This window comes from Chaetodon trifascialis, chromosome 22 (genome assembly GCF_039877785.1).
Source record: "Chaetodon trifascialis isolate fChaTrf1 chromosome 22, fChaTrf1.hap1, whole genome shotgun sequence".
Lineage (NCBI taxonomy): Eukaryota > Metazoa > Chordata > Actinopteri > Chaetodontiformes > Chaetodontidae > Chaetodon > Chaetodon trifascialis.
In genome coordinates, this window is record NC_092077.1 from 5,559,676 (window position 1) to 5,577,396 (window position 17,721).

Genomic DNA, 17,721 nt, shown 5'->3' on the forward strand with positions numbered 1-17,721 from the left:
TTGGTGAAAATATGCATATACTGTTGATTTACTTAGATTAAAAACTAATGGCTAAAATCGAACGGAGGCCAAAGTATCCTGAGTCTTAGTCCTGAGTTTGGATCAGGCCCCAAACTGGACCCATAATGCAACTCAACAGCACCAAATTCCTGGGCTTTTTTAAGCTCAACTACTTTCAACTTTGGAAAGCTCACTTCAAAGCTTCAGAAGATGTTACATTTTGTCCACAGTCAGAGTAGAACTCAGCATCAATCATCCTTTAAAATATGGAAGCATTGCAGTAAATGGGAAGATTTTTTTTTTAATTAAATGGGAAATTACAGCAAATTTTTAAAGTATCCAACCAAAAAAGTCCACAAAAGTCCACAAGAGAGCGTTGAAGCAGCCTCTGGGACTGAAAAACAGCCCAAAACTGCAGTTCCTTAGATGACCAGGATGGGTGCAAAAAGAGTCAATCTCCATAGACCTCCATATCAAAATGCCCAACTTCACAGCAGGAATAAATGTTTACATGTTTACAGCTTGGTACAGAAAGTGGTTTGAGTCTCTATAGCTAATTTCCACATTTATGACAAGTATACTGGGGTTGGAGTTTGATAGAGCTTCCATGTTTAAATTATATAAAGGCTTAAATTTATGCATAATTATGGACATGGCCACTTTGATATTAGATATTGAGCATCACTCTTGCTTGAGCCCCATGCCCACTCTAGCATGTGAAGGAAACCAATGCTTTCTTAGATATAGTTGTTAAGCTATGATTGGACAGTTGTTTAGCGAATGGTTAATTGACTAAGCACATTCAACACAATAGTGTTCTGGGACTCCAAAACACTATTGTACCATTGATGGACACGTTTAGTGAAAATGGTTCAACTACTTGAAAAAATGCAAGGCTCGTAGGATAAGATAAAATAAATGTATTTTTATTTTTTTTATTTTCTATTCTCTTCTAATTTCCTTCTTTCTTTCTTTCTTTCTTTCTTTCTTTCTTTCTTTCTTTCTTTCTTTCTTTCTTTGAAATGTATTTTCTATTTAGGAGTTTAAGGTATTTTTTTGCTTCTGTAAAGCACTTTGAATTGTCTGGTGTATTATTTTGCTATACAAATGAATTTGCCTCGCCTTGCTTTGCCTTGCCTTGCCTAGGAGTCTTATAATTCTTCTGGACATTTTTAACATGGTTGGAAAGGCTTTCTTTGTTCTTCCTTTCCACACTCATTCACAAAAGAGTCAGATGAAATTGCTTCCATTATCATTTATTAAAACAGTAGAAAGGATGCCAAGTATCAGGTGGAGGTTATACATGTTTGAGATTGTTAAAAATGATCCAGGTTCATAGTCCAACACACCTAAATAAAAATGTAATTTACAGTATTTTCTTAATCTTTACCATTGTGGCTACTCTGCTGCGATGTACATATCTTTAAAAAGAGATTTATTCATAAAGCATTATTGTTACATTCTGATTGAGTCATGCGATTCATCTAAAAATCAAATTTCAATCAATTTTTGTCTAGAAGCCTCAAGTAGTAGCCTCATAACAAGGAGATGAATGAATAGTTATACCGTAGCTTTTACATTGATAGAAAAATCAAATGCCAGTCATATATGCACTGTGTACTGAGTATCCTGAAGAAAGAATAGAACATTACAGAGATGACAGCCAAAACACCACTCCCCGAAAAAACGGATTCTTCCACAACAAACAGACGGTGGTGCACAATGAGCACCTGCCGTACAGGTAGCATTATTATGTGCACTTCAAGATTGAACCAGAGGTGGTCACGACCCAAAGATTGCCCAGGTCGTAGGACACGTGGCGGGCTGACATACATATTCCGGTGACGGACCAGTCTGTGCCTAGTCTCCAATTACTTTGGATGCCAATTCTGTTGAGAAAGAGGCCAGAGAAATATATATAACAATCATCTTAACCACTCCATTAGAGCAGTTTGCATAAGGTTCATGAAGGTTTCCCTTTGAGATTATTTTTTTTTACAGAAAATTCTGTTTTGGTCCTGATTTCTTCGGTGCATATATTCATACCTACAGGACCGTCTCAGAAAATTAGAATATCGTGATAAAGTCCTTTATTTTCTGTAATGCAACTAAAAACATGAAAATGTCACACATTCTGGATTCATTACACATCATTGACACCCTCCATCAGGAGGGTGTCAATGATGTGTAATGATTGGTTAGCCTACTGGTTAGCCTCGTTAGCCTAGATATTCTAATATTTGAGATAGGATTTTTGAGTTTTCTTAAGCTGCATGCCATAATTAGCAATATTAAAACAATAAAAGGCTGTCCATATTTCAGTTGATGTGTAATGGATCCAGAATGTGTGACATTTTCATGTTTTTAGTTGCATTACAGAAAATAAAGGACTTTATCACAATATTCTAATTTTCTGAGACAGTCCTGTATATGTAATGAGTAAGTGCAATAATGAGTGGCCACACTTTTAAGCTCGTGCCTTATAACACACATGGAAGCAATGAAGTTGGATGGATGGATACTGTCATTTTAACATGCATTGCACATACATGCAAGATTTAATGCCCTAAAAGACGTAGTATTAAAGGACCAGTGTGTTACCAATGTTACTGCTTTACCTTTGGTAGATCTTGCCGTCCGTTCCCACTCCAAAAACAGTTCCATCAGTCCCCACTTCAATCATCGTCATCTTCAGCCCTGGCAGGAGTATCCAGCCACTGGTGGCACAGGTGGTTTCATTCATTCCCTGACATAAGAAGCGTACATGGAGTTGTCATTGATCAGTGAGTGAGTATGGTTCATGTGCCCTAAAAGTAATACCAACACCACCAAGAGCTAACATGACATGAGATTTCAGAAGCACTGCAGTGTCCAACCTGTGTGAAGTAGACCTGATAACTCGAGTCAACTCCCCAGCATCCGTATGGGCTGCAGCTGTAGTACCGCATTTTCCGTGACAGGGACTGCCAGCTCACGCTGCCCACTCCACTGTAGGCTGAGGCCATGGTACTTGTCAGACAGTAGGTGTAGTCGGAGGAATCTACTCCCACAACCTGACCATTACCTCCAGCATCCACCTGGCGAATAGACTGATCTGAGGACAAATCCAACACAGAGGTATACGTCATTTAATCAGCAAACAGTAGCTGTATGTTCTGAAAATGTGTATTTCAGACAACTTCTACCTAGTAGGAACACTTAACTGCACTAGGTCTCTCACAGTAAACTTAACAAGAACAACAAAAATAAGGCTTACCACCGTACTGACGAAAGTAGCCAGCTGACCATTTGAAGACTTTGTCTTTGGTGCTAACTGCCCACAGTCCTGCAGGTCCAACTGAGCAATGCTTGAATCCGGAACTGCCCATATAGTGCCAATATTTTCCCGTCAGGAAATACACATGGTAGTACTTGTTGATTGCAACGACTTTTCCCTGACCCGCGTCAATCTGTAGGGCATTGTGCAGCCGTGGACCATCAGTGCATTTCCAGGCTGTTGTCAGGAGAAAATCATTATTAATGTGAGTGGAACACGTATGTCTATCCATTTAAAGATAAACAGTCAAATCTAATTTCACTTGATGATGCTTGAACAATTCATTTTGTAATAAAAGTGACCTACCTTGACTGATAGCCAGGTAACACAGCACCAGCAAGACGCCTGCGACAGCTTTCATGTTGTCTCTGAGTTTGTCAGCAGTGAACCTCAGGATGTACCTCTGTATCTGTGTGAAGCTGCTGCCTACATCCCACCTGGTTTGTCTTGCTTTTATACTGTGGAACCATGGGCCTGGACCATGCGCTTAATTACAGCCAAATCTGGTTCTACAGGCTGTTTGGGGAAGTAGGAAATTTTTATTTATTTACTGTAACCTTTCATTTCAAAAATGCACTTGTGGTTTTGATGGCTTTTGTCAGGTAGGCCCTCCCATTTTGGACCAGATGAAGGGTGGTGTCCTCTGAGGTGGAAAGCACGGATGAGATGGGAGGATGTTGTAAATGTTGTTTTGGACATTAACTTCTGAAGCCATCACACATCATCACAGCTTTAAGATAATCTCACAACTAATAACTTAATTAAGATATATCTAGTAGATATCAATCCTGCATTTTGAAACTACTGCCATAATACTTACGGCTATCACCACTCCCATACCCACAAATATCATTGGGCCACTTAACATTACCATGAGGTCCATGGAGAGCATGCCCTTGACCGAGCTTTATTTAGTACAGATTTATGCTATATTGTTTGTATCGTATCTATATTGTTTGTATTTTCAAACATTGTGCTTCACTTTTATAGGATCTGAGGATATGAAGAACATTGGATGTGAATTCAGCAAATGTAATGGTATCTAATGCAAATTTGGCTGGAGCTGCTTCAGACTGAAGTTCGAGAGTACAAACAAAGAGCAGTGCTGAACTGCTATCATTACTCTAAATTCTGAGTTGCATCTTGGCTCCGAGATTGACATATCCATAACAGTAGATGTGTCCTGAACAGGTAGTTTTCTAATGCAACCAGTGATCCTACAAAATCATGTAGAAAGCTAATAACATGCCCAGTGCTTTTGGATGTAATGCTTGGTTAGGACTGTGGGCTGTAAGCCAGTTAGCCAGACATGCTAACGATTGCAATGTTAGAGCACATAAAGACAAAATGTAATCCATTCCTACAAAAATGAAACCACCCTCCAAACTCTTGAGATAGTGAGTATCGCTCTCCTTGGAGCATCACGAACACCACATCAACATCTCGAGAAAAATAAACCTTGACAGGCCTGCTGTTGCCTGGTTACAGTTATTTAGCAATGATTGGAGAGTTACTGTTCAGAGGAGGGTTTTAGTGAAGGGGTAGCCAAAGCTTGTTGAACTGGCTGTTTGAGGAAGTAGGAATTTTTAATTTATTTACTGTAACCTTTCATTTTCATTTCAGAAAATGCACTTGTGGTTTTTAATGTTGGTTAGGACACTAACTTCTGAAGCCATCACACATCAGAACTTGTCGGTGCAGTCAGACTGTCACCTCAAGCCTCTGCAAATCATCAGTGTTGACATAATCCCACAACTAACAACCTAATTAAGATAATATCTGGTAGATTATCCTTTTAAATGCATGCATCAGGTACTGTTGGAAAACAACGTCCTTTACTTAAAGTACAAAGTAAATAAACAAAATATACTTCACATGTCACAAGTTTCTGCAGAAACACTTTAGCGACCCATTCTGCCAATTACAGATTTACCATACAGACATGACAGGGGTATCAGTCTTGTCATGGAACTGAGATTGAATAGGTGTATTTTCCAAAATGTTGAACTGTTGGCTACTACTACAACTGCTAGAGTAAACACATTCATTGCAGAAACGCACAACACAAGTCTGAAGCAAAACAGGGCGATCAAGATTATGGTTATTAAAAGTGAAATGTCTGTTTTTTTTAATCTAAGACTTTTTATTCTATATGAGTAATCAATGAATCTATAACTTTATTTGTCCGCAGTGGGGCAATTGGTTATACATACATTTAGCAGACATAAAACACAGGGAACATAAATGCAGCCCTAACACCAAGAAACAAAGACACAGTCAAAAAAACAAAAAAAACAAAAACAAAAACAAAACAAAACAATCTGATAGAAGGATAAAAAAATGAAAATAAGTTAAAACATTATGCAAATAACTCCCTTTTCTTCCTCGTGTCTAGCAGGGGCATAGCAGAGGGTAGAAAGGAGTGTTTGAACCTATTGCTTTCAGCTTGTGAAGTCTGAGCTTGGGAAGCTCCTGCAGGGTCTCCTGAGCAGTGCCACTTAAGGAGGTGCAAACATTAACCACCTTACCGACTACATTTTTGTGTTTGACCTTGAGAGAGAAAGAAAGGGAAAGTGAGCACATGAAACTTTTTGTATTGCATTTGCTGCAGACAGACCCGGCGGCATGGGCGGGCATTGGGGGTCCGTGCCCGCCCACAGAGTCAGCCGTGCCCGCCCTTGACTGGAAGCTGTTTATTTTATTTGGGTTTTTGTTTTTTAACTCGGAGTGGCCAACTTTCTCTTATTCCTATCTCATTTTGTCGATCATACAATTCAACCAATCCAACCAACGAATGAAGTCAACTTTCTAGCCAATTACAGACGGGGGGGGGGGGGGGTCACTGTCTCATTCATTCATGGACACCGTCGTTAGTTAGGATTGCCGCAATGAAAAAAAAAAAGTTAGCATCACCGCTATGGATATCCAAAATTATTTCCAAAAAAAGAGAAATGACAACGTGAACAGGGGCGAGCAGGAAGCAGGACCATTGACCTTTTCTATTGGAAACATAAGCACTGAAGTCAACAGCAACACTGAAGTAAACATTCATGCTAGGAGAGGTAGCTACAGCAGCTAGGGAGCACAAGGAGCAGAACAAAGCAGTGTAACTCATCTGCATGGAAGAAGTGTGAGTGATGACATTAACAACGACAACAACAACAACAAGTTCTGACCTTTGGAGCCAGCACCGCGTCCTGTGAAAATTCATTTTCAACTCTTAAAAATGTCTTCACCGAGCATCGCCTAACTATGCTGCATCAACGCAAGGCAAATCTGATCCAGCTGGCATTTGAGAAGGACTTGAGGACTTGACTCGAAAATTTAGGAATGAGTGGAAGGACAATGTATTAAGAAGGTTTCACGCACTCCACAAACGCCGCCTGCCACTCTACTAAAAGTTTTTAAACACCCCCCCATACACACACACACACACACACACACACACACACACACACACACACACACACCTCACAGATACAGTAACTTATGTTACTTAAAGGCAGATGAGTTACACTGCTTTGTTCTGCTCCTTGTGCTCCCTAGCTGCTGTAGCTACCTCTCCTAGTTTGAATGTTTATTTCAGTGTTGCTGTTGACTTCAGTGCTTATGTTTCCAGAAATGCCTGACATTTGAGTTGAATAAATGGACAGCACGACACTATCGTTGTTTGTTTGTTTTTTAGATTTTGGAATGAACTGTCCCTTTTTAGTGAGAGAAAAAAATATTTCTCAGCACTGTAGGAGTGGTCACAGAGCCTTTGTTCAGCCTGAAGTAGTTTGAAAAAGTGTGCCCCCCTGAAAAAATGTAATGCCCCCCCTTTAATTTGTTTCTGGAGCCGGGTCTGGCTGCAGACCTCCAGAGGGATATTGCGTCCGCTGATGGCCTCTGGATGGATATCACCCCATTTTCCTGTAGCTTTCTTGTTTTTGGACTTTTGAATGTAGTTGGATTTTGTTTGCCCTTATTTTTGTTAAATAAATCATGTGGACTGTTTCCTCTGAGCTTTTTATAAAGTCTGCATCATTGGGTTCACTCCTTGCCTTTGCTTTGCCGCAAACTCTAACACATTGTGAAGTATAGTTCCCAAATACTTGTAGGACTTGTAGGAGGGGTGACAATGTCTAAAATCAGTGAACATGTCCTCACTCAGCACTAAAAACTGATTCATGACGCCACTCTGAAAAACAGTCAATAACTGACCTATGGGAAATTTTATCACTGTTAAGCAGGCTCACTATGACTGTATGATCAGCAAATGTAGAGATGTGATGACCATTTACTCTCATTCCTTGCCAGCACATGAGGAAGTGTAGAATCCAGCCAACAATACTGCTGTCCAAGCCAAACTTATCAGCCGGTGTGGTTTTCCAAATGACTTCATTACTAACTAGAGGGGCACTCGGAGAGCAGAGACCTCCACCAAGGTCAGTAGTCCCCTCATCTGTGATATGCAAATCTTCAAGTGCAATCATTATACCTACAATATGTGTCTGGATATATTTCCAAAACTATTAGAATGATGTCGAAATCTGGTTGTGCATAACTTTTTTTTTCGTATTATGTACTTCTAAATTGGAAATTTGTCACAACCAGAAACACATTTCCATAGCCACACCTTAGTTTGAGAAAAAAAATAGTTGTTACAATTGTGGTGATGTTAAAGTTGCACCAGTTTACCCATGAAACCACTGTCACTGATGCTGTGAATGTGGATTGTGACATGGACTCTACTCCTACCATTGGCAATGTTTTGTGTGTCAGCCCTGTGATTCAGATACGCTCCGAAATATAATGGGTTCATCCTTGGCCCTTGGTACATGCTTCCATGAGAATCAGGCCAGTAGTTTTTCTGTAATCCTTCTGAGAAAGAGACAAACAAACAAACCACAACGGGTTACTGGTGAGGTGGCATCAAAGTACCATTTACTTAAAACAATCTTCTAAACTATTCAATGATAATCTGAATGAGAAGGATGGAGCGTACCTGAAACATGGACCCAATAGAAGTGGAACCCAATAAGGAAGAACTTACACAAGGTCCCTAAATGTAAAGTTCTCATTCTAAGTGAGTGGTGCAATCTATTAAAGCAGCATCAACCTCGAGCAGGCACGATTCAATGCAGACATTTTTAAGTCATAAGTGTTATGTATTACAGTAGAGAGATGACAGGAAAAAGGCGGAAAAAGGTCCCCTGCCACAACCGAAGTTGGGATGCTGCAGTCTATGGTCAATGTCTAGCCCCTACAATGCCCCCAGCAGCACAGGTTTCATGCTTTCAGCTGTTGCTGCCTGCAGTACAAGCACATCTTTGTCACGTTGGCAACTTGTACTTGTTTTGAGGCTGAGAAGACTTCCCAAACTGGCTGCCCGACCTTAACACGTGACACCCGAGTCACACGGTGCTCACATGCACGTGGATACATTTGAAACATCTTGTTGAACCAGCAATTCCCAGACCCAAAACAGTTTCTAAAAACCTCTCACCATTTTTTTATTGCAGTTTTGGGCAGCAGTGACGCTACACGTAGCAGTTTTACTAGTTTAACTACATTCGTCAGTGGCGTGGTGGTAGCGTTGCTATTTATGAGTCAAATAGCTTTTCAGCAGCTCAGCTCTTGTATTGATCAAGTAGTGCAGTAGTGTCCACACAAGAATCATTTTCCCGAGCATTTATGAAGCTCAAAGGCAGCAGAGCTTTCTGCTGCTGTCTGAAATAAAACCTCTGAAGATCAGGAAGCGATCACGCATCGGTTCTTGGACTGACACACAAGCTTGAGTTTACTTGATGGAGATATGGCAGAGGGTGAGGACAGAGGGAAATTGATCCTGAGGGAGTCAGGATGTTTCACCATTTTAGACTGAAACAAACGTGTAGTCTTTGTCTGGATACGTTACCTGATCGATGCCATCTGATCGCTGATGTTTGCATTTACACCTGGGGCCACATGTATAAACCATGCATACACATGGAAAGTGTACTTTTCCATGCAGGTTTCTGTATGTCCTTTTTTTTTCTCTTTCTTTTTTTTACCACCTCCAGGTGGCTCAGAACTGACACTGCTTTAAGCCATTCAGCTTGTTTTACTTTGCTGGTAAACTCTGGAAGGCTTTAGAGTGCTTCATGTTTTCTTCTGTCAATTTGATCAGCCATTATTTCAAGTTTACAGCTGTTAGAATTGCACTTCATCTGCTTCTTAGATGCTTCTGCCATTTCAAAAACTAAACTAAACTAAACTAAACTAAACTAAACTAAACTAAATGCAGGCTCTTTCCATGCAAACCAGGCAGCTGGGGGTGTGTTTGAAGCCATTTCTAGTAAATTGTGGGCAAGGTCAGAAGGCTCGGGCAGGTGTGGGGACAGATGTACATGGGGATTTATAAATCTGACAAAAAGACTGCGTATGCATGTTTCCTCTTTTGTGCGTACACAGATTTGTACATGTAAATGTACGCAGAGTTTCATACAGTTGACCCGAGGTATTGATAAATGTACTGGTTGTCCGATTGACTACATTGTGATTGAATGTCAATAAGCAAATTAGGCTTATTTGCCTAAATAAGCCTAATTTGCTTATTTAGGAAGGAACTGAATTAGTTCTTTTCGCTCTGTGCTCCAATAACAGTTGAGCAGCCTGGTACATATCCCCTTTATGGTTAAAAGATGTGGCTGGGGGTCAAAGTGGAGTCCGAAACCCTGACCACGTGGAAGGTATGGTGTGTATAGTCCCAATATGAGAAACAAATTTTACCTAAGAGTGGAGTACGCTGAGCGGCAGATGTCACCATCATCAGCCGAGCTGGCATGCCTCGCAGAGAGAAAGCACGCAGTCCTGCTGAACCAGTCTAACTGTTTTCAGCCCTCTCTGCTGGCTCACTTTACACATGAAGCTCACTCCATGATACTGTTACCAAATACTGCACCAAAGGCTCTCTTTTCGTTTCTGCCACCGGCGCAGAGCAGGGTGCGCACCCCGCGCAGTGTTATTTTGAGCAGCGCAGGCAGGAGCACAGCACACTTGGTATTTTGGCAAACCGAGGCACATGGAGGTGCGCCAGGATGGGCGTTGCGGTGCAGTAGGGGGAGGTGTCGGCATAATCAGCCGGCTGATTTGGATTTTCGTTCCATTTTGGTCCACGCCGGGGCGTAAAAGTGCGCTGAAAGCTCGCCACCCCAGACCTTGTCAGCTTTGTGCACCAGCGGCGCACTACTCGGCAAGTGGATTTTCGCAAACCGGCGGAGTCGTGCGCTCACGTCACCAAGACCTCACAGGCAGGTTTCCACAGTGTCTGGCAATACACTGCGATCAATAATTAGCAACAGCCGCAATTCAATGCAACTATATGAGTCAGCACATACAGTCAGAACTAAATTTATATATTTTGATCAGTATCTCATCTGACCACATCACAGCCGCGTTCGGCACGCGTAATGGTCACTCACCCTGACCGAATGTACACAGGTGAAACAGGGATGCAAACTAATCAATTAATGTCGCTGTGCCAACCAGAAACAGCTGTGGCATTCTTTATAGCTTTTCATTAACTCCATCATTCCGTTATGAATGGAGTTTATTACTGAGCTGAAGTCTTTAAATTTGATAGGGAATGCTTTTTCTGTAAGAAATGTTTTATAACTTAGTAGTTGGCCATGAAAGTTAAAAAAGTCTTTTACATAAATTATATTTTATCAATCCAATTCTGTCAATAGAGTGACCTGTTCTTTCTAGTGATACATTCGTTGCTCCAGATGATGGATTTATGTGGAGAAAAGTTATGTGAATAACATATTTTCCATGCTAACAATGCTTGTTGATAAAATTCGGACAACTTAAGTGGTAACCTTGAGATACTATAATTACATGACAATAAGAACTGAAGACCTCCAACATTCCCAAATATGTTGTGTGGAATGAAATGCCATAATGATTCTGGAGCTTTTAAGCATTCTTTTAGCCAGTTCACCTTAAATGTATAATTCAAGTCCATGAAGTCCAGTAAATCAAAACCACCTTTATCTTTAGGTCCAGAAAGCAAGGTTGTTTTTTTTTTTTTTTTCTCAGATGATGGTGCTTATTCTTCCATACAAAGTCAATAAACATGTTATTAATATTCTTACATGTGGAATCTTAAACACTGAGAGAAAGGGCTGGGTACACAAACCTGGAAACACCTTCAGCTTTAGTCAAGCGGACTTCCTAAAATTGAAAGTCTCTTTGAAGCCATAAGCACAATATAGTTTTTGTTTTTTTCATTTTGGGGAGGAAATTAATTTGTTGGCACTCCATAACATTCCCAAAGACATGAATACCAAGATATTTAACACACCTTTTGACAGGAATATCATATAAAGTTTTAACATTCGTTTGATACAAACATAAATTTTCGCATTTAGATTTATTTAGTTTTAACCCAGAGGCAGCTGAGAAGTCATCTATTAATGAAATAGCATTTTCAATCTGATTTTTGTCTTTCAAGAATAATGCAGTATCATCTGCTAGTTGGGTCAGTCTGATTTCCCTGCCAAAAATAGATAAACCTTCAATTGCTGGGTTGTTAATGAAAGTAGTTCAACCACAATCAAAAATAAAAAAGGCGAAATCGGACAGCCCTGGCGGACGGATCTCATGACTGGGAATCTTTTGGTAGTGTTTGGTTATAGTCTGACGCAACTGTCAGTAACAGTTGATACAAAGTTTGGACCAAAACCAAAAGTTTGGAGTGGTTTGAATAAAAAATAATGGTCAACCATATCGAAAACCTTACAAAAATCAAGAAAAACAATAAGGGAGTCACTAACAATATTTTCAGAGTAGTCTACTAAATCAAGAACAAGTCTTATGTTTGAACTGATGTGACGGTTGGCCATAAATCCCGTTTGTGTTTCACCTATGATCTCTTCAAGATCTTTTTTTAATCTTTTAGCATAAACCAATGAGATAATCTTACAATTTATATTTAAAAGTGTAATAGGTCTCCAGTTTTCTATCAGTAGGTGATCTTTGTTAGGTTTAGGAATTAGGGTTATAACCCCCTGTTTCGAACTTGTGGACATTTCTTTTCTATCAAGGCATTCCTTAAATAATTCTAATAAAGGATTTACAATGATTTCCCAAAAAATGTAAATAAAATTCTACAGAGAGTCCATCGCTGCCTGGGGATTTGCCTTTTTTCATTGATTGGATTTCAGGTTTTGTGATGGATCGTTCACAATTAGTTTTAAAGTGTTCTGAGATAGTGGGTGTAATTTTTTTTTACAGAGTCAATAAATCTATCACAATCATTGATATTAGAATTTGACTTGTATATATGGATGTAAAATGAACCAACATATTTTGAGATGTTCAAATGGTTAGTGATTAGGTTATTATCAATTTTTAAGTGCAGAGATATTGTTTCTCTCTTGGTTTTGTTTCTGAAGAGCAAAAAAGTAGCTAGAATTTCTTTCACTGAGTTCCAGCCATTTTGCTTTTGACCTTATAAAAGCTCTTTTAGCCATGTTAATATATGCATTGTCTATTTCCTCCTTGAGTCTTTTCAATTTAGTTTCTTCATCGTCTGATAGATTATCTTTCTTCATTAATGTGTTTAATTTGTTCATGATACTGATTTCTTAAGTATCATTATTATTATTTTTTATTTCTTTACACTGTCTTATTGCTACCTCTTTTACCTTGAATTTAAAAAATTCCCATTTCTGTGTGTGATTTATTTTGGTATCACCAAATATCTGTTCCGCTGTTTTTTTTCACTATATTACAGAATGTATCATCATTTAATCAATCATTATTTAGCTTCCAGAAACCACGTAAATTTCTTTTTTTCTGTTTGTTGCCTACTAAATGAATTGCAATCAACTTGTGATCAGATAAAGGAGCAAAATCATGAGAGGATTTCAAAACAAATTGAAAACATGAAGATGATATCAACCACAAGTCAATTCTAGATTGCAAAGATCTATTTACATTGCTCCAGGGAAACTCTTTTATATCAGAATTTAAGTAACTCCACACATCTCTAACTGAAAGTTGTTCACAGAAAAATGCAGTGCTTTTAAATCTTGAATGTTGGATTGTTCTTATTGGTACTCTATGTATAAGATCGTCCGGAGCATCATTTTAATCTCCTCCAAGAATCATCTGTGCTCCCTTGTGTTTCAATTCAAGAGCTTCAAGTTTCTTACATAATTGCGTACACATGGTTTTTGCCTGAGTAGTGTTGTTATGATTATACAAATTACAGACTATAAAGAAGGTGTCATCCAGTTTGAAAAACCAGAATAATCCATCTACCCTCACCTGAAGATAATTACTCGATAATGTTACCTTTAAATTTGTTAAGGAGAATGGCTACACCTGCTGACTGTTGAGAGGCATGACAAAAATAGCATTGATCACCCCACTGTGCTTTCCAGAATTTCACATCATTATCACTTGAATGAGTCTCTTGTAAAAGATTTAAGTCAGCATTTTGCCGTCTACAGAAAATAAACAGATTTTCTTTTGGTGCTGTCACAGATACCTCTGACATTAAGGGATATTATTTTTAAGGAACTAAAATGTAAGTCTGCCATGAAAGTAAAAAAAAGAATAAAATGAACTGGATGTCTGTTAAGCTAACTAGGAACTTGTAAAGTCCTCAGATATAAACACTTAAGGAAGATACTCTCAAAAGGGAAAACTCTAAATATTGAGTACCTTAAGTCAAATTCTTCAGACTCTTTTTTCTTTTCTTTTTTTTTTTTTAAATGAAGTAAGCCAATTGCTCAAGCAAGCAAGTGGTTGTACCGCTGTAAAAAGTAGGTTGTTAACTACTCACTGCGTAAAATGCATTAAATTTAACATAAATGAGTCATATTATCGGAGTCATGTTATACAGTGGATAGGAGGTGACTTAGTAGGAATACCGTTTTAAAGTAAGATAAGTTTCACAGAAAACTCAATGAAATTATTAGTGACTATGAACATGTTACCCAATGAACCTGAGGTATTTCCTCTCTGAGTCCTGCCACCTGCAGAAGTTTTCGGACGATTCTGCAATTGTTGGCTGTGTCAGTGAGGGGAAGGAGGAGGAGTACAGGGGCGTTGTGGACTCCTTCGTCGAGTGGTGCAAGACTAACCATCTGCATCTCAACACCACCAAGACAAAGGAGCTGGTGGTGGATTTCCGCTGGAGGAAATCGGCCCCCACACCCATTTCCATCAACAGTGTGCCTGTGGATGTTGTGCAGGATTACAAATACCTCGGAGTACACCTGGACAATAAACTGGACTGGGCCAAGAACACTGAGGCTGTCTACAAGAAGGGCCAGAGTCGACTCTATTTCCTGAGGAGGCTCCGGTCATTCAGTGTGTGTAACATCATGCTGAGGTTGTTCTACCAGTCGGTGGTAGCCAGTGCCATCTTCTATGGTGTTGTGTGCTGGGGCAGCAGGATCAACAGGATCAGCAGGATCATAAGGAAGGCTGGCTCTGTCTTGGGGGTACAATTGGACTCCTTGGCAGTGGTGTCTGAGAGGAGGATGCTATGTAAACTGCATAGTATCCTGGATAACAATGCTCACCCTCTCCACAAGGTGCTAACTTCGAGCAGAAGCACTTCAGCAACAGACTCATTCCCCCCCCATGTAACACTGAACGCCAGAGGAAGTCTTTCATTCCTATGGCCATCAGTCTGTTCAACTCATCTACCTCTGGCCGCAAGAGGGACTGTAGAGACTCTGTGTCCTGAGCCAATGCAGAGACTCTGTGTCACCTGTCACCTTACCATTATCTTCACGGTCACTTTATTCAGAGACTGGGTTCATTATTGAGAATAATGACATTCTGTCTTATTGCTGCTGTATTTTATTTTTATTTCTTATTTTTATCTACTACCATATTTATCACTGGCATCACTTTAAACAATCACTCACTCACTTTAATTCTTGCTCATCACATCACTTTATCACTTAATTTTATTCTACTTTATTTAGACTGTACTTGTTATTTTAGACTGTACTTGTTATATTTCATTTATATTCAATTCTCATATTTCAGTTTATATTTCAATTCATGCAACTACCGTCGCAGTGCGTATTGTTGTATATTATATATACCTACGTTAACTGTCTTTTGTTGCATTCAGTGTTGCATTTCAGTGTGTTTAGTTACTCCGTTATTCTTCACCTTATTCATGCTATATTATTCTAATTGTGCCTTGCACTTTGTTGCATTTAGTTGTGTGTTTTATCTATCCTCTTACTCGTACTACTTCTACACTTTGTATCGCAACTGCTGCACAGCAATTTCCCTCGGGATAAATAAAGCTTCTTGAATCTTGAATCTTGAATCTTGAATTTCAAACATCATATTCAACCTAAGCAAGTGTCTCTGTGAGCTTACATTAGTTATTACTGATTGTGGACAGTTACATCGTAAGCCTGAGGTAGTTGAGAAATCTTGTAAATATGAGGTAGCATTCATGGTGAACTTAGGGTGTTTAGATCACCTTATTGATCCATTAGTGTCCTCTTATGCAGTATGTCTTACACTGTCGATGATGGCCGCCGGACCAATCCATTTCGTCTTTTTCCCTTTGTTGCGGGCTTGTTTGACAATTGACCAGAGTTTGTTTCTGCACTGTCTCTCAGTGTAGGTGAGATCTTCTGCTAACCTGAGATTCTTTTTCTTCATCACATCGGAGTTGAGGGAAGCCTTCCATACTTTGTGTCAGAAGGTGCGCATGGTGAACTGCATGATGATAGGGCGTGGGCTGTTTCCATCTCTCGTTGTCCAACTCTGTGTCCAACTCTGTGTCCAACTCACAGTATCTATCATGAACCCGAATTTGTTTTTTTCCTCTGGGATGATTAGGGCGATCACAACCATCACCTCCTTTCTCACATCTTCGTTACTATGCTCTGGGAGATTCAGCAGATGGAGATTCCACCGCCGGCTGTACCTCTCCGCCTCCTCTTGTTTCTCCTGAATTGCAGCAATCCGGTCATTTAGCTTCTTCACGGTGTCATCTGTCGCTTCACTCTGTATCTCAAGGCCTTTCACATGTTCCTGCACAGCAAGAATTTCCGCCGTGTTTTTATTCACCATTTGTTCAAATTTGGACAATCTGTCGTTCAGCCCATTAATAGCTTTTAAGATGTCGCCATAGACACAGCATCCTCTCTCACCACATGAGCTTCGGTGTGGGTCTTCTTTGGGTTGGGGCTCTTGAGAGAGGTCTGGGGAAGAGGTTTGCATAAGCCTGGGAAGGATTTATCGGGCTCCAAGTCCATTATCAGACCTCCTCTTTTTTGGCCATGTTCGTGCACTTGTCCCATTGCCACTAGCTAAACTTTGAAATGCGACGTCGAAAAAACTTTGTTCTTTCTTTTTTGAAGTAGAGTAGTCCTACTATTTGTGCATGAAATGCAATTGCAGTGGGTCACTTCTCAAAAAACTTTGTGTCCATTTAAGTCACTTAAAACGTTTGGGACTCATCAGAAATCCACAAGCTCACAGAGAAGCGTCTAATCAGGTTGCCATCTTGAATCCGACTGAGATGAGAATGAGAAGGGGGAGTAGATGCGCCGGCAGCGCAGTGCACGAAAATACCAAAGTCTGCACTGCCACGCCCCATCGGTGAAGCGGACCTGACTTTGTGCCGCGCCTGCGCTACGCCGGTGGCGGAATTTAAAATAGAGCCCCATATCAAAATGCCCAACTTCACAGCAGGAATAAATGTTTACATGTTTACAGCTTGGTACAGAAAGTGGTTTGAGTCTCTATAGCTAATTTCCACATTTATGACAAGTATACAGGGGTTGGAGTTGTATAGAACTTCCATGTTTAAATTATATAAAGGCTTAAAGTTATGCATAATTATGGACATGGCCACTTTGATATTAGATATTGAGCATCACTCTTGCTTGAGCCCCAATTCCACCACTCTAGCATGTGAAGGAAACTATATACTTAGATATAGTTGCTAAGCTATGATTGGACAATTGTTTAGCAAATGGTTAATTGACCAAGCCTTGGTTGATCAAACCTTGTGTGCAACTAGCCTCTTCATGTCTCAGTGCATGCTCCAGATCTAACCTTGTATAATGATTGACATCAAGACAAAGTTTCAGATCTATGAAGATGGCCTGGGACCCCCAAAACACTGTTGTACCATTGATGGACACGTTCAGTGAAAATGGTTCAACTATGAAACTTAAAAAAAATGCAAGGTTTTAGGAGCCTTATAATTCTTCTGGACATTTTTAACATGGTTGAAAAGGCTTTCTTTGTTCTTCCTTTCCCCACTCATTCACAAAAGAGTCAGATGAAATTGCTTCCATTATCATTTATTAAAACAGTAGAAAGGATGCCAAGTATCAGGTGGAGGTTATACATGTTTGAGATTGTTAAAAATGATCCAG

At 39.8% G+C, this 17,721-nt stretch overlaps 1 protein-coding gene across 1 annotated transcript; it reads right to left on the bottom strand.

Moving 5' to 3' along the window:
• Window positions 1–1,538: 1,538 nt before the first annotated feature.
• On the bottom strand, window positions 1,539–3,722 carry LOC139350720 (fish-egg lectin-like). Its single transcript, XM_070992266.1, has 5 exons — window positions 3,623–3,722; window positions 3,257–3,493; window positions 2,877–3,094; window positions 2,619–2,746; window positions 1,539–1,889 (listed from the first exon to the last, which is right to left on the bottom strand). Exons 1-5 carry the CDS (start codon window positions 3,675–3,677, stop codon window positions 1,751–1,753), a joined length of 777 nt encoding a protein of 258 aa, XP_070848367.1. The 5' UTR covers window positions 3,678–3,722; the 3' UTR covers window positions 1,539–1,750.
• Between the last annotated feature and the right edge of the window lie 13,999 nt (window positions 3,723–17,721).